Genomic DNA, 24,896 nt, shown 5'->3' on the forward strand with positions numbered 1-24,896 from the left:
GGAGTTAGCTATGGCCATGTGACTGAGTTCCAGCCAAAGTGACCTGCAACATTTATAGGTCTGATCCAGTAGAACCTCACATCTGTGCTACTCCACTGTTTTCCCCTCCTGCCAACTGGAATGCTATCAGCAATGTGGCCGTTGGATATGGCAGGGCCATAAAATGGGAGGAGCCTTGAATTCCTAACTCAATGGAGGAGTCACCTGCTAATCAGAACATCCACCCTGAATATGAGCAAGAAGTAAACTTCAGCGGCATTTGAGCCATTACACATTCTTGAGTCTATTTATAGATGCAGTCTAGCCTACATTTACCTAATGTGTGTGCCGTGTGCTTAATCACTCAGTCGTGTCCGTCTCTTTGTGACCCTTTGGACTGCAGCCTTCCAGGCTCGTCTCTCCAAGGGATTTTCCAGGCAAGAATACTGGAGTAGGCTGCCACTCCCTCCTCCAGGGGATCTTCCTGACCCAGGGATCGAATTCACATCTCCCATGTCTCCGGCATTGGCAGGCAGATTCTTTACCCCACTGAGCTATCAGGACATTTACCTAACAGAACTCTCATAACTTTTATTTTCTGTAATAGAATAAGAAAGCTTATCAGTCACTATGCCAAAGACATTGACACATGTGAAGAATATATTAACTTGTTCATTTAGCAAGCATTTATTAAATGTCTACTATGTGCCAGGTATGTGCTGAGCATTGCAGCAACATTCAAATGTATTAACACATTATTGATTGGGAGATTTTTGCAGAAGCTAACGCCTGTGGCGGGCGATTTATTTTGCAAGTGAAGACTGAAAGTCTCCAGTCAGTAATGTCTGGGTAACAAAAGACCTATTTATATATCTCTGACCAATAATGTGTTACACTTCCTTATTTTTCTTCATGAAAGAGACACAGGACAGGAACTGTCTTTCCCCGGTCCTACTTCCAGTTCTGTGCCCAGAATACTGCTCACCTGCGGGCTTACAGACTGCAGTTCCTCTGGCTTTCCTCACAAGAGAGGTGGCTGAGGGGCCTCCAATACCACCCATCCTCGCAGGCTGGAAAACAAGCTGGGGGAGAGAGTGCAGTGGGGCCCCAGCGCCTAGCCTGTGAGGCCTGTATACTAGGAAAGCTGGCCAAGCCGGCTGTCCAGGGGCACGACTAGGGCAGGTGACCTGGAGGCAAACAGGGCTGCTGCTCACACATGCTTCACATCAGTATCCAGAGCCCGCATGGAGGGGGACCTCAAAGCAGTCGCATAGCTGGGTTTTGCTCGGACCTCGCCAAAACACACAGGCCCACATTTCCAACAGGCGACTAATAAACTCGATTGGGCCTTCGTCCAGGATTTCTGCCTTTTGGCAGGCCAGCGCTGGTGCAGAGGAAGTGAGGGGCCAGGTCTGAGGAAGTGCTGGATGGCGTCCCTTACAGCCAGATACACCAGAATGTGCCCAATCCCTTAGCTGGATTTCCTGCCATGCAAGGGACCAGCTGTGTTTCTTACTGGAGAGAAAGGCTGCCCAAAGGACAAGAAGGGAGCACAACTGTCCCAAGGGCTCAACCTGAAATTTACACCAGGGTAGCTTGTCAGACAGAAAGGAAACCTGGGACGTTCCAGAAATGCCTCACCCTCAGCCTTTCAGCAAAAAGAAACCCAACATTTCAATGCTCTTGTCAAAATTTACAGCTTTAACCAATGCTGCCAAACCCATTTTATAATGTGAAGTCGAGCAAGCAGTGGCTGATGCCAGGATATGTTTAAAAGCAGCATCAGGAATCTAACAGTATTATCATTTGGAGGACATTTGGGTCAAGGTGCCAGGCAAAGGGTAACAGCCTCACCTGGCCAGCGGCTCACACAAAGCAGCTTCTCGCTGAAGGGGCTCAGAGTGAATACTAACGCCAATTCAGACACGGATTCTCTGTGCAAACTCTGAGAAACTCACTTAACCTTGGTCAGCCTCTCCCCCGGCCCCATAGCAGGAAAAATGGTACAGGAAGTCAGGTCAAATACTTGGAAAATGGCTCCAGCTGGGTCTCAAGCATTACAGTATTGTCGACTGAAAGAAATCCCTGCCCGAGAACAGGAGCTCACTCCTTCCAACACTAGTTGAGAGCCTACAGCACGAAAAAGGAATAAAAACCTGATGATAAGGTTTTGTGGAAGTGGAATGTAAGTAGTAAGGTATAGCAAAAAAAAAAAAAAGAAGACGGGAAATCAGAAAGATTCATCCTCTATTGACTTAATTATTAACTAGGAGAAAAAGCCTGGACAAATCCCCAGTAAACTCAGGGACCCTTGGTTTTCAATGTGCCGTGAAATGGTGGAATTAGAGAAATTTGAGAGTGTCTTTATAATCCCACGTAATCATGTGGCTTTCTAAGGATTGTGACTCTTAACGTGTCCATCTGAAAATGCTTCATTTGGATTAACGTTAAGAGAGCGTGCTTTCAACACAGGTAACAATGAAACACAGAGGCTACCAGAATCACTCATGAATTCAGTTTTAAGGCCTTTAAACAAGCACACAGAAACTGTAACGAAGTTACCCTAGGGGCTTCAGCTCAGCTAAGAAGGTACTGGAAACCATGAACGCATTCTCTCACTGACAGCAGCGAGTGGGGCAGAAACAAGATCCAGGTCAGTGACGGTGAGCCACGCAGCTGTCTCAACCACGTCTTCCTTGGGCCCCCTTCCAGGTCTTTGCCACTAACCTTCCTCCCCACATCCCCTGCCCCTGCGGAAGCCCTTACGTTAAGAGGATGCATGTTCCTTTCTTCCTTACCTTTCAGTAACCCCGATTTCAATGGAAGATGTGACCTAAAACTCAAAGTGTCTGCCTGCCAACCTGAATCCTTAACTAGAAACGATGAGATACCAACAGAAATCACTGGAACGATCAGAGGCGAGACATTCACAGCTTAAAGGCTGAGGACCACTCACGTGCCATGTCCAGCATCACATTCCTCATGGTCCACGCACCCCAGACACCAGTTTGCTTTTCACAGAGCAGAATAACCAGTTAAATTAACTACAAAAACTCCAGACCACACATATGTGTGGCATGAAGGAAAACAGGCAGGGCTTGCAGACTGGGTTAAAAATGATCAGTCGTGCCTCTGTGTAGTTCTTTGTGATACTCAGATTGTTGATAGTACTTAAGATGAGTCAATATTTAGGCTGCTGCTGGTATCAGGAAAGTTCACACAGCCCAATTCAGAGCAGTAAGGATAGGCTTTTCTCTCTCAGTCATTATTTTCTGTTATTTTTTTCTATTAGTCATTATTTTTATTCAAAACAATAACAAGAGCTAATACCACAGTGTTTATTATATGGCAGACATGGTCCCATACTTTACACAGAAAAACTCATAACCCTCACCAGAACCTTTCTGAGGCGGACTACTATTTTTTATCCTCATGTAACAGAAGAGGAAACAGGCTTAGAAGAATCAAGTCGCAGGACTTCCCTGGCGGTCCAGTGGCCAAGATTCTGCACTGACAATGCAAGGGGAAAACCATCCCTGGTCGGGGAACTAGATCTCACGCACGTGTCACAACTGAGGGCTTGCATGTCACAACTAAAGATATCACAAGTCTCAACTAAGAGACATGTCTCAACTGGGCACAACCAGATTTAAAAATAAGAAGAAACAAGTAACTCGTTTGAGGTCACACAGCTCATTAAAGGCAGTGGCAGGGTTTGAACTCAGGAATGAGACTCTGGAGTTCACACTTAGAACCACCACACAGAACAGCTCACAAAATCAAGGCCCGAGTTCTTTCCACCTCCGCTGAGCCCTCAATAACTCCTGGACTCACAAGTGTGCTACTAACCAACAGTCACTCTCAACAAAGCCGCTCCTTCAGAGAGAACACACAGGCTCCGCAGGTGTGACTGGTCTGTGCCAGGCACCCTCTTTTTAAAAACCTGCCTAGTTCCCCCCTGTTCTTTCAAAACAAATGCCCCCAGGGCTCTTGCTACCTCAGGGGCCTCACTCTCAGAATTGACCTTGTATCTTTTATCCACCACCTCTTCTTGTCTCTTTACCCTCAACCCATTAGCCTGTTCTAATATACTACCCCAAAAAAAAACCAAAACCCAAATCTCATTTGATCTTCATCCGCTTTTAATTCCATAGTTTCAATTTCTGCATCTGTGTAACGAGGGCCTTGGACCAGAAGCTCTCTCGGGTCCTTCCAGTTCTGACATCTGCTTCTTACCGGAGAGATTTCCTGGAACAAGTTTAGTTTCTCCACTGTCTCCTGAAGCCCCGAGGCTAATTTTCTTCTGAGACTCAGCTGGTCCCACGGCCGGCGATACTCTCCTCTCTCCATTCATTTCCCAAATCCCAGTTTTCCTTGAAGACATGACTTTAGCCTCACCAAACCCAGAATATTCGAGCTTGAACTCTCCCGGCTTTCGGTCGTGAACCACAACTGAGGGCTCCACATTGATGGCACCAATCTTTCATCTTATTGTTCTGTGTATCTTCGTTCCCTCGCCTAGATGAAGCTCTCAGCAAGCAGGGACCATAGCACGCTTCTTTATAACCCTTAAAGCCCCTCACTCGACAATAGCGGCTCAGCCATGCTGGCTGGCTGAGGGTTATCCTGAAGCTACTAGGGAAACTAGTGGTCAATGGACAAGACTCTCTGGTGTGAAGGAAGACACCCCTAGCGTCCACTCCTCTCTGATAAAACAAATTCCCATCAATCTTTTATTCAAGAGCATCATCCAAATTTAGCAATAGGAAAGCCCAGCTAACTTCGTGGTTTTCTTCTGTCTGAATCAGCAATGGTTACAGTCACATATCCCTCTGAGCCAAACGGAAGTGATCCCAAGCGCTGCAGCTTTCAGGGCTTCTGGCTGATCCAGGTTCTACTTCCATTAACACACATTCTCCACGGTTATTAAGTTCCTTGACGTTTCCACACATATAGCATTATGTTACTTCCTTACACTTGCAACCCAACTTCCAGGAAACATCTGGAATAATATGAGCGAGCTGGTGTTTGATCAAAACGACATCCTCTGCTTTATTCCTTTGGAAGTGACTAATTTCAACCCTGGAGTTTGAAGTGAGCGCACACAGACACGTGTGTTTCAGGAGTTTGCACCAAGACACATGACACGTCTCCCGTGAAAACCTGCAACTATGCTGACCTCCTCGGCCGTAAGAGAGCTAACGAGGCACGGCTCATAGCGGGCCTGCTGTCTCTGCTTGGCAACAATCCTGGCCACTACTGATGGCTCAAAGCGACTTCCAAGGCTCCTCAAACACAGAATTTTAAACTCAGTTTAACTGTCTTTAATGAATTCTCCACAGCACTGGTGCTCAACCCTGGTCACTCATGAGAATTATCCCGAGTGTGTTTACGAACACCGAGGCCCGGCCTCCTTCACCCGCCACCCACCTCCCTTCAAAAATTTCCATCTAACTGGTTTGCAGTGAAATCAACACATCACTTAAAAGCATCTCAGCTATACTGCATGAATGAAGGCGATATTTTAAGTATGATAATGGCACTCTGGCTGTGTTTTCAAAAAGGAGTCTTTGTCAATGGAAAAACTGGTTTAAAAAAAAAAGGATCTCCATTTAGTGAATGGTATTGTACCAATGTGAATTTCCTGGCTTTGTCATTGTGCTAAGGCTTTGTAAGATGCTCACTTTAGAAAAAGTAATGAGAGGCATATAAGGGATTCTCTGAATTATGCTTTGAACTGTTCTTTAAGTCTGAAAGTAATTCAAATTAAAAAGTTTTTTAAAGGGGTCTTCTATTTTTAAAGATATATATGCTTAAATATTCATGAATGAAATAATATGTCTGATATTTCCTGCAAAAGAGACCAGTTGGGGAGGTGGCAGGGAGTGAGTGGGGGGTGTGGATGAAACAGGGGTCTTTACAAGTTGATGTCTGCAGTAGCCAGACAGGAGAGTAGTAGTGAGGACAGGAAAGGTCTCAGTATTTGCCTCCTTCAGTGTGTGTGTAAAGTTTTCCACCATCTATACTGGAGTAAAAATTCCCAGGTGATTCTAACACTCACTCAGGCCCAAGAAACCACTCTGGAGTTGAAAGTGTGGTATAATGAATTCTATCTGTCTGGCACTATCAACTAAAAATACTTTACCCAGATCTTTGACAGTGAGCTAGTCACTTAATCTTTCTGTACCACAATTTCCTAAACTATGAAGTGACAGGTATGGAGTAGAAGACCCCATCAAAAAGAAGAGAGAAAACAATAAAATGTTGATTTATTCTAAAATCTGAAAATTAATGACACAGTTAATGTCTAGCACAGTCAAATATGGTAAGGTCTTCCGTCTACAGAAGCATTTTCCAAAGAAGGCTCTAAAAACAGCATCCTGGGACTTCCCTGGTGGTCCGGTGGTTAGGAATCTGCCTTCCAATAGAGACTCGGGTTCAATCCTTGGTCAAGGTACTAAAATCTCATATTATGTAGGGCAATTGGGCCCACATGCTGCAGTGAGGAGCCTGCATGCCGGAATAAAGATCTGCAATGATGCAACTAAGACCCAACGCAACAAAATAAATACTGTTGTTGTTTTTAGAGAGAGAGAGAGAGTCAGAGGGTATGTGTACTGTGAAGATGCTAAAGATCAACTTTTAAAAAACACTATTTATATAAAATGTTAACAGATGTTACCCAAGATAAGGGTTACAAAATCAAATAAGTTTGAAAAGTGTTTATGTTCTTTACTGTAACATTGCTAAGAACTTTTAATAAGATAATATGCATTGGGACTTTCTGAGGATGGTAATAAAATAGCAAAAAGTCTGGCCTTCTTTGTATGGAACCAGTTTTACAGAGCTTATCTTGGAAAATAAGGCTCTAGATCAGTGGTTCCTAAATCCCATGTAATGGAGAATCGAGTTTGTATCATTCAATAAGTTTATTAAAATAATGATTCACAGACCACATGCTAGGTCTACCGGAGAGGAGAGAAGAATCAACACTAAAACTAACAAAAAAACACAAGTGATTCTAATGTATAATCATGTTTGGAACTTCAAGTTCTGCAGACCATAATGTAGTAAAGTAAGTCTAATATCGAAAAGGCCACATGCATGCTGACCAATAAAAAATGTCATATTTAATACTTTTCCATATAAATGTAGTTAGTCCATAAGAAAAGCATATATGCACACAACATTCTATGGAGAGTAAATAGTAAAATAATGGAGGTGTCGGCACATTTACATCTATCAGTAGAGCTAACGACTACTTTGTCATCTCAAGGATGTAGTACTTCTATTACTAACTGATCATTAATTTGCAGTGATTCTCCACTTTTTCCCTGTGTGTTTCCTCATGTCCATCTTCTCCTGCCAGAGTCAATGACCAGGACTAATTTGTTAAACTCCAAGAAATGCCATTCACATAGGTAGTTTCTCCAAGTTACAGCTCCTGACCTTTTCTTTATAGGATATCACTTCAAGGTATCAGAAGAGAAATTCCTTCTTGATTGAATATTTTTGAAAACATACTTACTTATACCTTGGTGTTCCCAGAGCTGTGCAAAGCACTGGCCCAGTCAATGATACATTTAAATGCTTAAAAGAAGTACCCACTTATTGTTATTCATAATTATTTAACAAGTACACCACACACTCTTTCATTTACTAAGTACTTTCACCTGAATTATCTTGTGTCTTTTTTCACAAAAACCCTGTGGGTTAAGTAGGCACAATTGTTTTTATCTAACCAGTAAGAATCACTGAGCTCTCCCTGCTAACACAGTGAAAAATATAATTGGGGAAGATGTCAGATGCTTTGCTCTCAAAGAAGTGATACTCGATTGGAAAACAAAACATAAATTACACACAGGAAAGAACTGAAGTGTCAGTCAAAGCAAATTAGTATGGCAGGACTTCACACATACTAACAACAGTTAACACTTACTGAGCAATTTAATCTTCACTCAACCCTTCAGGAAGGTTACTACTCTTAGACCCATTTTTCATATGAGGAAACTGAGACCCAGAGAAGGGAGGTAACCTTCCCAAGCAAATAAACGGGGGACCAGGATTCAAACTCCAGATTAGTCCACTCCACAGGCCACTCTTCTCCATCACCAAATTTTACTGCTGGGAAAGACGATGTTCCCAAAGTCATGGGGACAAATGTCAAGACACTGAAACAGAAAATGACTACTTCCCAGAAAAGTGGGGTCAGTGGTGTTACACCCCAGGAGAAGAGGACTCAGGGAATCACAAGACTGAGTCAGCCATGCTACTTTCTCGAGACCCATTACCTCTTTGATTCTTTTCACCAAAGCGTTCTGATCAAAAGCAACGGCCTCGGCGCACTGATGGAGGTGGTCCTGATAGCGGAGACAGAGCTGCAGCACTTGCTGAGAATCCAGTTTCTCCAGTTTGGTGTTTGTTGGGGAAGTCTGGCCACTCAACAGCCCTTCAAAGCAGAAAAAAAGAAAAAAAACAAACTCCAAATGAAATGAAAAATTACTAGTAAACGTGTGAATAAAGTAGTTTAATGACAAGTTTACTGGAGACAGAGTAAGAGGTTTAACTTTTCATCTTTTGTCGTGTGCTAGTGACAATCACAGCAACTATCACTTATGGAGCGTCTAGTATGTACCAAGCACTTGGCAAAGAGCCTCCTGGGCATTATTTTTCAGACTTATAATTGCCCAGGAAAGTAAATGATCACTAGCTGCATTTTACAAGTAAGGAACCCAAGATGCAGAGAGGTTAAGTAACTTTCCTAAAGTCACACAGTAAGTGGTTTCTACAAGACACAGCACCTGACCTTACGGCACTACTTCAAGATATTAAGAATACAAATCCCATCCCTTCTTGACTAAAAGAACTGTAAAATGGTTGTCTGAGAAACAGAAGAAAAAAAATATATAAGGAAACTGTTAGGAGGAAATACAAACGTGAAGACTTTTTTTTTTTTTTTTCATGAAGACATTTAAAAGCTGAGCAGGATGTCCACTAACATGCCATGAGCCTCATCCTTTACATTTTCTTCCAATATCAGTTTACCCGGATAACTATTAAATTCCCTTAAATTTGAATGGGACATTATTTTTCAAAGCCTTCACACAGAATTACCTTACCTTTCTTTAAGGTGTGTAGACCAGGATAATTATTAGCAGTTACAAAACATGAAATACCAGCTTAAATGACATGCTAAGGGTCACAACAGCGAAGTCCTGACCAGAACTAAAGTCCCCTGATTTCTGATCAAGGGCTTCCTTCCAACTCAAAGGTTCACAAACTTTTTTGTGTCACTTTGATTCTCCCAGAAATTACTGAGGACCCCAAGCACTTATGTAGTTTAAAGCAATATTCAAAGCTGTTAAAAAATTAAAACTGAGCAGGGGGAGGAGAAGGTGAGACGAATTCAGAGTAGCACTGAAACAGATGTATTATCATATGTAAAACAGCCAGTTAGAAACTCAGGGAGCTCCAGCTGGTGCTCTGTGACAACCCAGAGGGGTGGGATGGGGTGGAAGAGAGGGAGGGGACATGTGTGTACCTGTGGCTGATTCATTCTGATGTACGGCAGAAACCAACACAACACTGTAAAGTAACTGTCCTCCAATTAAAAATGAAAAAAAAAAATTCTTGAACATTTATCATTTTTAAAAATAATATTACTCAGCTATTAAAAAGAATGCATTTGAATCAGTTCTAATGAGGTGGATGACACTGGAGCCTATTATACAGAGTGAAGTAAGTCAGAAAGAAAAACACCAATACAGTATATTAACACACATATAGGGAATTTAGAAAGACGGTAACGATGACCCTATATGTAAGACAGCAAAAGAGACACAGATATAAAGAACAGACTTTTGGACTCTGTGGGAGAAGGTGAGGGTAGGATGATTTGAGAGAATAGCACTGAAACATGTATATTACCATATGGGAAACAGATCACCAGTCCAAGTTCGATGCATGAAACAGGGCATTCAACGTAGGTGCAGTGGGACAACCCAGAGGGATGGGGTGGGGAGGGAGGTGGGAGGGGGCGTCAGGATGGGACACATGTACACCCATGGCTCATTCACGTCAATGTATGGCAAAAACCACTACAATATTGTGAAGTAATTAGCCCCCAATTAAAATTAATTAATTAATAATAATAACCCCATTACGTGCTAATGTAAATAACATATTTTAAAGGATATCACTATTTTCCCAAAAAAAGAAGTGAGAAGAGTGGCATTCATTTACATTTTTGTAAGTCTTTTCACTGTCTTGGTTTCATAGCAAACAGCTAGAGTCTCAGACCGGCTTCTGCATTTAAAATGTTGCTATTTTACATCATGAAGCCTCTGAAAAACTCCACTGTACACTTTTGTTAAGAGGATGAGAGTAATTAACAATCCTCTAAGTATTACTGTGAAAATAGTTTTGACCTCTGAGAATCCCTACTGGGAGCCCGGGGATCTCGGGGACCCCCTTCCACACCCAGAGCAGTACACTCACACCAGAGCCAAGGGCACAGCGCGGGTCTGAAATAAACACGACGATGGCGCGTGCACTGGGCACCATCAGGATGGACTTGCACGCATCCGAGCTTGTCTTGGAAAGCCTTCCCCACTCCTGCCTCCCAACCGCCAATGTCAAACCTCCACTGGTTCCGAGAACTGGGGCGTAAGCCAAGCGCTTCATCCCTTCAAGAAGTTGGAGGCTGGCTGACCCGATGGAGCTGTTCCAGAGAATTCTCTCAGCTCCTCCTCTGGCCCGACAGCAGGGTGCAGGCCCTGCTCCCCCACCTCCACTGCCGACCCTGGCACGGGACAGCCTGGAGCTCCTTGCAGTCTGCCTCCCCACAGGAGCTTTTGACAGGGTTGACTTTGGCAGAAATAAGGATTTATTTTTCAGATCTGACATTTTTATTGAGATCCTGTATACAAGATCTTGTGTATTCCTTTACCTAGCTTCTCCCAAAGGCAACATCTTGAAAGCTATAATACAATATCACAGTCAGGACACTGGCATGGGTACGACCCACTGATCTGCTCAGATATCCCCACTTTACTTGGATGTGTGTGTTTAGCTCTGTACAGTTTTTCACATGCGTAGTTTGTGTATCACTACCACAGTCAGATACTGAGCCATTCCAACACCACAAGAAGTTCTTCTGTTGCTTTTTATAACCACAACTACCCCTCATCCATCCTCAGCTCTAACCACCACTAATCTGTTCACCATTTCTAAAATTCTGCCACTTTCAAAAATGTTCCAAAAGGGAAAAATCCAAAATGCAACCTTTTGGGACTGACTTTTTTCACTCAACATAATCCCTCAAGAGATTCATTTACGTGTTGCATGTATCAGCAGTTTGTTCATCTTTATTTCTGAGTAGTACTATGGTATGCATCACCCAGAGTCTGGTTAACTATTCACCTGTTAAAGGACATTTGGGTTTTTTCCAGTTTGGGGCAAAGACAGACAAAGCTGCTAGGGACAGTCGCCACACTGGCTTTTCTGTAAACACAGATTTTCATTTCTCTGGGATGAATGCCCAAGGGTACAACTGCAAGACAAAACCAAGAGTACAGTCAGCAAAGACAAGACCGGGAGCTGACTGTGGCTCAGATCATGAGCTCTGTATTGTCAAATTCAGACGTAAACTGAAGGAAGGAGGGAAAACCACTAGACCATTCAGGTACGACCTAAATGAAATCCCTTATGATTATACAGTAGAAGTGAGAAACAGATTCAAGGGATTAGATCTGATAGACAGAGTGCCTGAAGAACTATAGATGGAGGTTCAAAACACTGTATAGGAGGTGGTGATCAAAACCATCTGCAAGAAGAAGAAATGCAAAAAGGCTAAATGGTTTTCTGAAGAGGCCTTACAAATAGCTGAGAAAAGAAGAGAAGCAAAAGGAGAAGGAGAAAAGAAAACATAAACCCATCTGAATGCAGAGTTCCAAAGTATAGCAAGGAGACATAAGAAAGCCTGCTTAAGTGAACAATGGAAAAATAGAGGAAAACAATAGAATGGGAAAGACTAGAGATCTCTTCAAGAAAATCAGAGATACCAAGGGAACATTTCATCCAAAGATGGGTACAATAAAGGACAGAAATGGTGTGGACCTAAGAGAAGCAGAAGATATTAAGAAGAGGTGGCAAGAATACACAGAGGAACTATACAAGAAAAATCTTAACGACCCAGATAACCACAATGGTGGTCACTCACCTAGATTAGTCATCCTGGAGTGAGAAGTCAAGTGGGCCTTAGGAAGCATCATTACAAACAAAGCTAGTGGAGGTGATGGAACTCCAACTGAGCTGTTTCAAATCCTACAAGATGATGTTGTGAAAGTGATGCACTCAATATGCCAGCAAATATGGAAAACTTAGCAGAGGCCACAGGACTGGAAAAGATGTTTTCATTTCAACCCCAAAGAAAGGCAATGCCAAAGAATGTTCAAACTACCGCACAATTGCGCTCACTTCACATGCTAGCAAAATTCTCCAAGCCAGGCTTCAATAGTTTGTGAACCAAGAACTTCCAGATGTTCAAGCTACATTTAGAAAAGGGAGTGGAATCAGAGGTCAAATGGCCAACAACCGTTGGATCATCAAAAAGCAAGAGAATTCCAGAAAAACATCTACTTCTGCTTCACTTACTACTCTAATGCCTTTGACTGTGTGGATCACAAACTATGGAAAACTCTTTAAAGAGATGGGAATACCAGATCACTTTACCTGCCTCCTGCGAAACCTGTACGCAGGTCAAGAAGCAACAGATAGAACTGGACATGGAAGAAAAAAAAAAAAAGAGTCTTATCCAGGATCACAGTTCAAAAGCATCAATTCCTTTGCACTCAGCCTTCTTTATGGTCCAGTTCTTATATCTGTACATGACTACTGGAAAAACCATAGCTTTGATAATACAGACCTTTGTTAGCAAACTGATGTCCGCTTTTTAATATGATGTCTAGGTTTGTCATAACTTTTCTTGCAAATTCTCAACCACTGAATCACCAAGGAAGTCCAGATATATGTATACATTTAGCTGATTCACTTTTCTGTATGGCAGAAACTAACAATATTTTAAAGCAACTATACTCCAATAAAAATTTTTAGGAAAAAAAAAAAAAGAACTGGACATGGAACAATGGACTTGTTCAAAATTGGGAAAGGAGTTTGTCAAGACTGTATATTGTCACCCTGCTTATTTAACTTCTATGCAGAGTACATCACGTGAAATGCCAGGCTGGATGAAGCACAAAATGGAATCAAGATTCCCAGGAGATATATCAATAACCCCCGACATGCAAATGAGTCCACCCTTATGGCAGAAAGTGAAGAGGAACTAAGGAGCCTCTTGATGAAAGTGAAAGAGCAAAATGAAAAAACTGGCTTAAAACTCAACATTCAAAATACAAAGATCATGGCATCCAGTCCCATCACTTCATGGCAAATAGATGGGGAAACAGTGGAAACAGTGACAGACTTTATTTTCTAGGGCTCCAAATTCACAGCAGATGCCACTATAGCCATGAAATTAAAAGACACTTACTCCTTGGAAGAAAAGCCATGACAAAACTAGACAGCGTATTAAAAAGCAGAGACATTACCAACAAAGGTTCGTTTAGTCAAACAAAGCTATGGTTTTTCTAGTGGTCATGTATGGATGTAAGATTTGGACCATAATGAAAGCTGAGCACTGCAGAATTGATGCTTTTGAACTGTGGTGTTGGAGAAGACTCTTGAGAGGCCCTTGGAATGCGAAGAGATCCAACCAGTCAATCCTAAAGGAAATCAGTCCTGAATATTCATGGGAAGGACTGATGCTGAAGCTGAAGCTCCAATACTTTGGCCATCTGATGCAAAGAGCCAACTCATTAGAAAAGACCCTGATGCTGGGAAAGGCGGGAGGAGAAGGGGATGACAGAGGATGAGAAGGTTGGATGGCATCACCAACTCAATGGACATGAGTTTGAGCAAGCTCCTAGAGATGGTGAAGGACAGGGATGCCTGGCATACTACAATCAATGGGGTCCCAAAGAGTCAGACACGACTAAGCGACTGGACAACAACAATTGCTGGGTTGCATGACAACTGCATGTTCAGTATTATAAGCAACTGCAAAAGATTTTTCTAGAGTGTCCATGCTGAGAAAATGTGGGGTTTTTCAGACCACTAAAATCTCCTAACAAAGTTATCAACAGCCATGCTACTACTGACAAAGAATATAGTTCCAGGGATGTAGACGTGGGAAGAAAGGCACCTAGAGTATTTTGTTGTCAATCCAGGACTGAAGTAGTAAAAGACTGAAGACGAACTGTGAGAAAAGGAATTAAATAATTTTGTGCCATCAAAAGTGGGCCAGGATAAAAAAAAAAAAAAAAGTGGGCCAGGATAACATAGAGACCATAAAGGAAACATTGATATATCCAAGAAGATAAAAATCAAGACTCCTCATGGCAAAAAGCACTGTAAGCTAAAACAAAACAAAAAATCTGCAAGAAATATTTGCTACATGTATCATAAAGGGTTAAGCTTCCTATTAGATAAAGAGTTCCTAGAAACTGGCAAGCAAAAAATCAGCAAAAGCAAGATGGACAAAGGATATGAATGGCATTTCACAGAAAAGTAAATACCAATGCCACAACTCTAAGATGCAGAAGTTCACTCATAATAAGAAAAATAAAAAAGAAGACTTCACTGGAAGTGCATTCTTCTCTCAAACTGGTAAAAGTCCAAAAGTGTGATAAAAACTCTGTGGGTAGAACTATGAAGAAACAGGCATTGCTGATTTGTATGTAAGCTGCGAATGATGTCATAGAGGGTAATGATATCAATTTATGCAGTTACAAATGCATACAGCCACTAATACAGCAATTTCACTACTAGGAATTCATATGTTAGCACACATGCTAAATGACATATCATTATTTAAATGATTATTCATTGTAGCAGTGACTATAATAATAAAAGGAGAGCAAATACCTCAATGTCCATCAAGGGAGATTGCTATCAATATCAATCAAGGTACATCCATAAATGGTATTCCATGACCACGGAAAAGAATGAAGACGGTCTGTACATGTGTGTGTGTGTGTGTATGTGTGTTAGTCACTCAGTAATGTCCAACTCTTTGCCACCTCAGGGACTTTAGTCCACCAGGCTCCTCTATCCATGGAATTCTCCAGGCAAGAATGCTGGAGTGGGTAGCCTCTCCTTCTCTAGGGGATCTTCCCAACCCAGGCATCGAAACCGGATCTCCTGAATTGCAGGCAGATTCTTTACCATCTGAGTCATTACGGAAACCCAAGGTTTGTATATGCTCACATGGAAAAATCTCCCAAGGATATGAAGTAATAAAAGAAAGATATATGTAAAATGAAGAAAATACATTGCCTTGGTGAATTTATCATGTTCAAATTGTCTTTATTTAATAAAGTTTTTCTAGAGTATCTTGGCTTTTTCAGGTGATATCTTTAAAAAGACTTTTTTTATTTATGTATAATGTCTATAATACTTATTTTATACCCCTATTGTATTTATAAGACTCTCTTAGACAGTTAAATATAAGTGGTAATTGCCAGAATCTCAGTCAAGCTCTTGAATTTAAATGTAAAGACTTAAGTATTTTGCTGTTTATTGTGTAATTGCTATTGGTAGTTATTAAATAGTCTTTACCATATTTAAATAGCTTAATTATCAAGAATGGGGGACTTCCCTGGTAGCCCAGTGGTTATGATTCCAGGTTTACAGTTGCAAGGAGCCTGGGTTCAATCCCTGGTCAGGGAACTAGATCCCACATGCTGCAACTAAGATCCGATGCAGCCGAATTAATTAATTAATTAAAAAAAAGAGAGAGAGAGAGAGAGAGAGAGAGAGCAAGCTGAGGAAATCTTTAGGAGGAGAAAGGATTCTCAGGGTCCCTGCTCTGCCTTCCCATATATACTCAAGAGTGAGGTCTGCTCTCAGCCTGCACCTGCTCCTCCAAGGTGAGTGAGGAAGATTCCAGAGCCTGCCCTGAAGAGTGGCGGGGAGGAAAGCTCCAGGGCTGGCCTATGGTACCAGAGGCTGAAGCAGAGGGCCTCCAAACCAGAGACAGATCTTCAATCAAAACACTGACCCTTCTTCCTACAAAAATGGGGGAGGTGGGGGGAAAGTTTGCTAAGTCTAGAAGGCACCCTAAGGTGTTCAAATGAAGCTGCTCAGCAACTCCAATGTCAGAGAAATTACACTTAAAGGGACTTCCTTGGTGGTCCAGGGGTTAAGACTCCATACTTCTAAAGCAGGGGGATGGCCTCTTTCCCTGGTTGGGGGAGCCAAAATAAATAAAATTAAATTTAGGTTCGGAAGGCACACCGCGTAGGAGACGGTAGTGACTTGAGAACGCGGTCACCATCATCATCATGAGTCTCCTCAACAAGCCCAAGAGTGAGATGACCCCAGAGGAGCTGCAGAAGCGGGAGGAGGAGGAGTTTAACTCGGGGCCACTCTCCGTGCTCACACAGTCAGTCAAAAACAACACTCAAGTGCTCATCAACTGCCGTAACAACAAGAAGCTCCTGGGCCGCGTGAAGGCCTTCGACAGGCACTGCAGCACGGTGCTGGAGAACGTGAAAGAAATGTGGACAGAGGTCCCCAAGAGCGGCAAAGGCAAGAAGAAGTCCAAGCCAGTCAACAAGGACCGCTACATCTCCAAGACGTTCCTGCGCAGGGACTCTGTCATCGTGATCCTGAGGAACCCGCTCATCGCTGGCAAGTAGGGGCCTCCTCCCTGCTGTCAGAACTTGCCCCCTGATTTTGCAAAGACCTGCCCTCTGTAGTTGAAATAATAAAACCGTGCTTTTTTTCTAAAAAAATAAAAATAAATTTAAAGAAGAAAGAGAAATCACCCTTATAAACTGCAATTGTACCTTCCCCTAAACACCTACAAACAAAGCCCAGGTCCACAGGTCTATTATCAGAATGTGCTTCTTAGACTCACAGGAATCTCTGTAAATCAGCCCACAAATCCAGCTCCAGGACACAGAAGGAGCAAGACAGAAAGAAAAAAAAAAAAAAAAGATGGGCCACTTTTTCTACTCCTAAAGTTACAGAGCTCCAACAATCAGGCTGGTCCTTCAGGCAAAGAGAACAAAGTTTCCCAGGTTCTCAAGTGTCAGGAACTCAGCTCCCCCATTCTGATGCCTGAAGCACCCCTATATCACCCCTGTATCTTCTGATGAAAGGGGGAGAGCAGACAGAAAAGCTGGGTACATTCAGAGATGATAAGTTTTTTCATTTGCAGGAGACCATATACTGCCGCCCTCCAAGAGGCTTTTATTTGGCATACATGTTCATTTTTAAAAACTGTTGATGCTTTAACCGTGTGCTCTCCTGCTCTGTCAACCTCTACCTGAACTCAGCCAACCAGCATCCCTCATTCACATTACCTGCCTGGCCTCTGCGGGCCTCTAGGCTTATACCTCTATTTTGAGTCTTACTTACCAAATCTAGTGATAACCTAAACCTTTAGCTTAGGTAACAGACAATGAACCCTATATACCCTTGAAATGAGCTTTTGTATAGTTTTATAAGTGCTCTTTATGGTTAAGCCTTTTTCCCCTTTTTACATTTTATTACATAAATTTTCAAATAGACAGAAAAGAAAAACTATATACCCAAATACCATCTAGAATCAGCCACTGACATTTTATCACATCTATCAATACTTCAGGCTTTTGTTGTCTTTTCCTAAGCCATTAAAAAATTAGCAGTCATGACACTTCATCCCTGATATTCTATTCTTCTATGGATTTATGGTTAGTTTTTCATGTTAAACCAAAGTTTCTAAATTATGTCTTCTTTACTGTGTTAGGGAAGAGGGCCATTACCCTCAGCTTTCTCTTTTTTAGCTTAACACAGTGATATACACAAAGTAGATGTTTATTGAGTTAAAGACGTGATTTAATAGATTCCATATTTGCAAATGGTAAATACTGAGACATATCCTAAGATCCTGCTGAAACCACTCTGTTTACACAGGAATGAAGAGTGGGCTCTGGGGATGGGTGAGAACCACGCCTGAGTATTACACAGATACAGCAACTTGCCATTTGTACCCACCTCTCTGTGTAAAGTGTTGAGTGGAAAAACCATCAGGGTTAGAAATTTGGAAAAGATTTTTGCTGAGAAATCTTTTTCTTTCTGAAATGTCAGGTAGGAAAAAAAAAGTTTTTCTAAAGTATAGTACAGAGCCATATGGCTATTAACCTATGCTATTACCAAGCTGAATTCCTTAACTTTTAAAAGCTTAGTTACTTCCAGGAGTAGAAATCAGTATTATAGGAATGGCACTCAAATTTGGTAAAGAGTATAACAAGCGTCATTTTCTTCTGCAAAATCCAGAAAGCAGAAGCTATGTAACTTTGACAACAGCTATTGTGAAGGTACAACTAAGCAACAGATAATAAAAAAAATCACCTCCCCACAAAATCAAGGATTTTTTTACTCTATTGGTCACAGAATATTTCAAAATCAAAAGTACATCAGCCATGTGTATCATGTACCTAAACTCTAGATCCCAAAGGCACTCAGGTCTACAAACACCTGCCCATTCAAACAGGACCTTATGATGTACGTTAGTGATCAATTCTTTTCCAGTATTCAGAGAAGGGTGCCCTCTATGACTGGTTCCCTGAGGAACTTTTATGTCCACCTCAGAGGCACACCAATCTCACTCAGAAGAAGCAATCACCCAGAATGGCTACCATTATTATTTTGGTTAATCCATGTAGCAGAAGAGACTACAAGTGTAGACAGCCCCAGTGTAACAGCCAATCTATCACAGTGTGGAGAGAATGCTCCCTCCTAATAATTTCTACCAGAGGTTCTAACTACCAGAGGGCCAAGAAAGAACTTCCTCATTGAGGTAGTGCTACGTACACACTAAATGTCTGTATCCCCCCAAAATACATGTGCTGAAACCTAATGTGAGAGTATGAGGAGGCGGAGCCTTTGGGGTGATGAGGTCATGAGGATGGAGCCATCACGAATGGGATTAGTGCCCTCATAAAAGAAACCTCAGAGGGTGAAACTGATTCATTCACCATGTAGGACTCAGTAAAAAGACTGCCGTTTGTGAATCAGGAAGTGGTCCCTCACCAACACTGAATCTGCCAGCACTTTGACTGCGGACTTCCCGGCCCCCAGAACTGGGAGAAATAATTTTCTGCTGATTGAAGACATCCAGTCCATGATATTTTGCTATAGAAGCCCAAATGGACCAAGACAGGGAATATGGGGAAAGCTGATTTGAGTCCCATTATTTATGAACTATATAAACTTGGACAATTTACCTTATACCACTGAGTCTCAGTTTTCTCATGTAAAACTGGGATAATAATCACTTCCCTTTCGGGATTTACCTAGCATACAGCAGGATCCTGGTAAATATCTGTTCCCTTTCATCTTCCCTGTTTTAAGACTCTGGCGGTAAAGGGGTACTCAGGCTTGGGGGGTTATAAACGGTAGGGCAGAAAACGCATTTCACCCCTCCAGGTCCAGGCACCCATTTGTTCTTGGTCAATGCCCTGGTTTATGGTTCTAAAGAAACAAGAACAGAGGATGTCAACAACCCAAAGCAGATACAGCTTTTCCAAGCATGATCAGTACCCACAAATGAGATACCTCACTATCTTCAAGGAATCCTATCGACTAGTATGAACTTAACTTATTAGCTTTTTACAATCTCCTCCACTTTTTCCTCCCAAAGAGTTAAGTAAAGGTTCAACTCACTATCCTTCTTCAATAGTCTCCAGGTTCAAAGCCTTGCGCTCTTGTTGAACTTACAGGGCAAGGAAGGGAGGCAGCTTGACATAATGAAGAAAGTATAAGCTTTAGAATCAGGCTGACCTGGGAATCTGAATCCAGGAATTGCTGTTTACCACCTGTGTCATGGGAGGGTGGATGCTTAACTTCCCTGAACTCAAACCCTTCATCTGCAAATTAAATACTGTCTGCATTAAAGGAGTGCTGAGAGAATTATACCAAGCATTATGAATTATGCCTGCCATAATTCATGTTAATTTTGTCAATGTCCTCAATGTCCCCAAGTCCCCAACTACCAACTGTTGCTGTAATCAAATAAGCAGGGTTGGCCCTGCATAATAGCAGATATACGAATATCTGCTAGCACCGCCTTCTATGTATACTATATATATCAGCACTGTGGAAAATAACAGAAAAGTGATCCACCTCCTCAGGCAGATTACCAGAAGCAGCAGGAGTTAAATACAAAGAACACAGAGGTGAACAGGGACTCAAATGAAAAGTAACAACAAAAGCCAGTTCAAAAATGGACAAAGGACTTAAGTAGACATTTCGCCAAAGATACAAGGATGTCACTAAGCACAGTAAAGATGCTCAATATCACTACTCATTAGGGAAATGCAAAAAAAGAAAAACAAAAAACAAAAAAACCCACAGTGAGATCCACTTTTAACTGACATAGTAGCTATTATCCAAATAATAGAAAATAATAAATTCTGATGAGGACACAAAATGTTTCAAAAACAATGTTTCAAAACATTGCTGAAACTGAAACCCTTAGGCATTGCTGGTAAGAATATACAATGGTGCATCCACTGTGGAAGACAATATGGTAGTTCCTTTAAAAATCAAACAGAGAGGATCCTGGGAAGATGGTAGACTGGGTCGCACCAGGAATCCGTCTCTCCACCTAGACAACAATTACTGGCAGAATCTGTCTGATATAACTATTTTGGAACTCTGGAGTCTACTGAAGGGTTCAACTTCCAGGGGAGGGTCTGGAAGGTAAACTGGGCTTGATTTCAGTCACTTTCAGCCTTTCAGCACAGCAGCATCTTACCATCCCCAAAACCCTGTGGCATGCAGCGGTGAACAATTTACACACAGCTTGTAGGAGCCAGGGTGGGCAGTAAGGAGCCTGTCCCTCCAAACAGCAGGGGTCCCTGTTCTGATCACAAAGGGGCAGACAAGGAGCAGTGTCCACTCGTGGTGCACATCCTCCACTGCTGCAAGGCCTCTCACCCTCCAGCTGAAGTGATTTCCGGGGACTTAAAGTGTTGGCACCTTTTTTCTTCCCTTTCATTTTCCTGTTTTTTCCCCTCTTGGAGCTAGACATTGAACATGAGAACATCTGGAGCTAGACAATGGACATGAGAACAATCAAAAGCAACCACATATATGGGGGAAATCAGAAATTCACTGTGTATGCCCAGGAAAGGTACAGGCTTAAGAAAGGTCTGGGAAGCCCTGATCCTCGGTAGAGGCAGCATGGTAGCAGGATACAAAGTTAACACACAAAAATCAGTTGCATTTCTATATACGAACAATGAACAATCCAAAAGGGAAATTAAGAAAACAATTACATTTACTGAAGTATGAAAAAAAGATACTTAGGAATTAACCAAGGAGACAAAGGATCTGTATGATGAACACTGCAAAAACACGGCTGAAAGAAGTTGAAAAAGACATAAATAAGCAGAAAGACAACTCATCTTTCATGATCTAAAAGACAAGGTTATTAAGATATCAATACTACTTAAAGTGATCTACAGAGTCAATGCAATGTCTACTGAAGTTCCAAGAGTTTTTGCAGAAATAGAAAAGCACATGCTAAAAGTTATATGGAATTTCAAAGAAACCTCAATAAGCAAAACAATCCTAAAAAAGAAGAGCAAAAGCTGGAAGACTCATACTCAAAACTTACTACAAAGCTACAATAATCAAAACAATGTGCTACTGGCATAAACAGACATATAAATCCATGGAATAGAATAAGAGTGAAAATGTTAGTCACTCAGTCGTGTCTGACTCTCTGTGACCCCACGGACTGTAGCCCACCAGGCCTGCTGTCCATGGAATTCTCCATGCAAGAATACTGAAATGGGTTGCCATTTCCTTATCCAGGGGATCTTCCTGACCCAGGGATTAAACCTGGGTCTCCCGCATTGCAGGCAGACTCTTCACCAACTAAACCACCAAGGTAGACCTATGGAATAGAATAGAGAGCCCAGAAACAAACCCTCATGTGTATGGTTGAATGCTTTCCTACAATGGTGTCAAGACCATTGATGGGGAAAAGAAGAGTCTTTTCAAGAAATGGTGCTGAGAAAACTGGATATTCACGTGCAAAAGAATGAAGCTGAATTCTTATCTAACACCACATACAAAAATTAATTCAAAATGGGTCAGACTTAACTACAAAACTCTTTGAGGAAATGGCAGAAGCTTCACAACATTGGATTTGGCAATGATTTCTTGGCTATGACATGAAAGATACAGACAACAAAAGAGAAAACAGACAAGTTGGATTTCATGGAAATTTAAAATTTTTATGCAACAAAAGGCACTAACAACAGAGTAAAAAGGCAGCCCACAGAATGGGAGATAATATACGCTAACCACATATCTGATAAGGGGTTAAAATTTAGAATATATTAAAAAAAAGACTCCTAAAACTCACATTAAAAACCAAACATCTTGGTTCAAAAATGGTCAAAGGACTTGGATAGATATTTCTCCAAAGAAGATATATATAAATAGCCAATAAACACATGAAAAGATGGTCAAAATCACTAATCATATGGGAAATGCAAATAAAAACTGCAGTAAGATACTACCTCCCAATCATTAGTAAGGCTACTATCAAAAAAGCAGACAACAGTAAGAACTGGTGAGAATGTGGAGGAACTGGGACTCTCCAAAGTGTTTTTTGCATTGCTGATGGGAATGTAAAATGTGTAGTACAGTCACTGTGGAAAATAGCATGGTAGTTCTTTAAAAAATTAAAAATTACTGTATGTAAATTTATTGTATGTAAAATTACTGTATTTAAAAATTACTGTATTAAAAATTACTGTATGATTATCAGCAATTCCATTTCTGGGTATATACCTCAAACTGAAAACCAGGACTGAAAGTAGTATTTGTACACTCCTGTTCATAGCAGCATTATTCATCAGAGTTCAGAAGCGGAAACAACTCAAGCATCCATCAATAGGCTAATGGATATGCAGAAAGTGGTACATACATACAATGTTATATTATTCAGCCTAAAAAGGAAGGAAATTCTGACGTATGCTACAACATGGATGAACCCTGAGAACATTATGCTAAGTGAAATACGCCAGACACAAAAGGGCAAATATTGTATGATTCCACTTACATGAGGTACAAAGAACAGTCAAATTCATAGAGAGAGAAAGAAGAATGGTTGTCAGGGGCTGAGAGGAGAAAATAGGAAGTTACTCTTTAATGGGTACAGAATTTCAATTTTGGATGATGGAGAAGTTCTAGAGATGGATGGTAGTGATGTTGCACGATAATATGAATGTACTTACTGCCACTGAAATGCACATTCAAAAAGGGTTAAGATGGTAAATTTTGTTCCTGTATACTCTACACAACAAAAGAAGTCAAGTAGGTTGATTTTCATTTTTGCTCAACAAAAATATTTCACAATACCTAATAAAGTGGCCAAAAATATGTGGCCAATAGGGGAATAAAAGGAAAACTATAAAAGGATAAACCAAGGGAAAATATCTAAGTCTCATTTCCTTCTCTGAAATTTGAGTGAGTTGAACCATGTTTGCTTCCAAGTCTAAACTTCAAAAATTCCAAGTTTCTCTGCAGAGGGAGACGAAGTATTATTCTAGATGGTCATACCATGTTTCTTCTTTTTTTTTTTTTTAAACAAAGTCAAGACTAATTTAGAATTACCTGCAGAAAGGAACATATTTAAATTCAGAAGACTCTTGACTCTGAGTATGAAAATAAAAGATATGGAGGAGGAGAATGGACACATGCGTATATGTGGCTGAGTCCCTTTGCTGTCCACTTGAAACTATCACAACACTGCTGATCGATTATACTCCAATATAAAATAAAAAGTTAAAAAAATAATCAGAGAAATGCAGTCTACTACGAACATGCGTAGTTCGGATGCCACAGGTTTTCAGTATCTCTCACTGAATGAATGCGGAAAGCCCATTCTGTCTCCCTCCTCTGAAGAATGGATGCCAGCCTGTAAACTGGGCACCTGGGTCCTCCGTGCAACTTGGCAGCAAGCATCCCCCACGCCCAGGTGTTCTCACTTACTGAAATATCAATGCTTTCAAAAATGTAGCTTTCCAGACAAAGTAAGGATGGTTTTTGTGGAGCACCAAGGGCTTCTTCCCTGTCTAAAGAGTCTGCTTTAAGGAACAAAGTGTTCTTTTAAACACTAGCATCTAACACTTGATTCCACTGACATTTAGTTTGAGGTATGTGTCCACAGCTCCTTACACTACAGACTCTGCAAGGGTCTTTATAGAGTCAACAGCAAGCACATTGGGGACCTGAATTAATTTTTTTTTTTTTAAGGTTTTCAGAAACATGAATCACAGATTTGCTTTATACAAAAACAAATGAAGTACTAAGAAAAGGATTCAACGAAAAAGATATCAGAAATATTAATGTCAGGACTTCTTTGTTCAGAGGAGTCACCCTTCTTGTCGGTGTTAACTCATGGCTTCCTTGAAGGATTACATACTCTGTCCCACGGATTAGGGGACACATTGAATAAATTGTTTACACTGAACAAAACACCCTGAACGGACAGAATGTTCTCACACTCACTAGTAGCTTAAAGTGCTCAGGCAATACTGTTATAAATTAACAGCTAATTTCTAAGAACAAGATGGATTTTAGAGAAAAACTGATTTTTCCCCACACATGAGGCCTACTAATAAGGAAAACAATTTTATTTTTATTTTATTTTATTTTTTTCCATGCACAAATGTCCTAATCAGTGAGGAAAACAATTTTGATTTCTACTCGGCTTATATACAATTAACAGGAAATAAAAGAGTATTTTTTTTCTTAACACAGAGAGTTAGGACCCAAGGAGCTAGCAATGA

The 24,896-nt window shown here is 41.2% G+C and overlaps 1 protein-coding gene and 1 pseudogene across 2 annotated transcripts in view; one reads left to right on the forward strand and one right to left on the reverse strand.

Annotated features, from left to right (window-relative positions):
* BORCS5 (BLOC-1 related complex subunit 5) overlaps positions 1–24,896 on the reverse strand; it is a 97,139-nt gene that overhangs the window by 22,623 nt on the left and 49,620 nt on the right. For both annotated transcript variants that reach the window (XM_065941133.1, XM_065941124.1), the window contains exon 3: positions 8,271–8,428. In XM_065941133.1, coding sequence (XP_065797205.1) covers positions 8,271–8,428 — 158 coding nt within the window. The remainder of the gene's footprint in view (positions 1–8,270; positions 8,429–24,896) is intronic.
* Positions 16,380–16,736, forward strand: LOC136159724 (small nuclear ribonucleoprotein Sm D2 pseudogene; annotated as a pseudogene).

This window comes from Muntiacus reevesi, chromosome 1, assembly GCF_963930625.1.
Source record: "Muntiacus reevesi chromosome 1, mMunRee1.1, whole genome shotgun sequence".
In the NCBI taxonomy this organism is placed as follows: domain Eukaryota; kingdom Metazoa; phylum Chordata; class Mammalia; order Artiodactyla; family Cervidae; genus Muntiacus; species Muntiacus reevesi.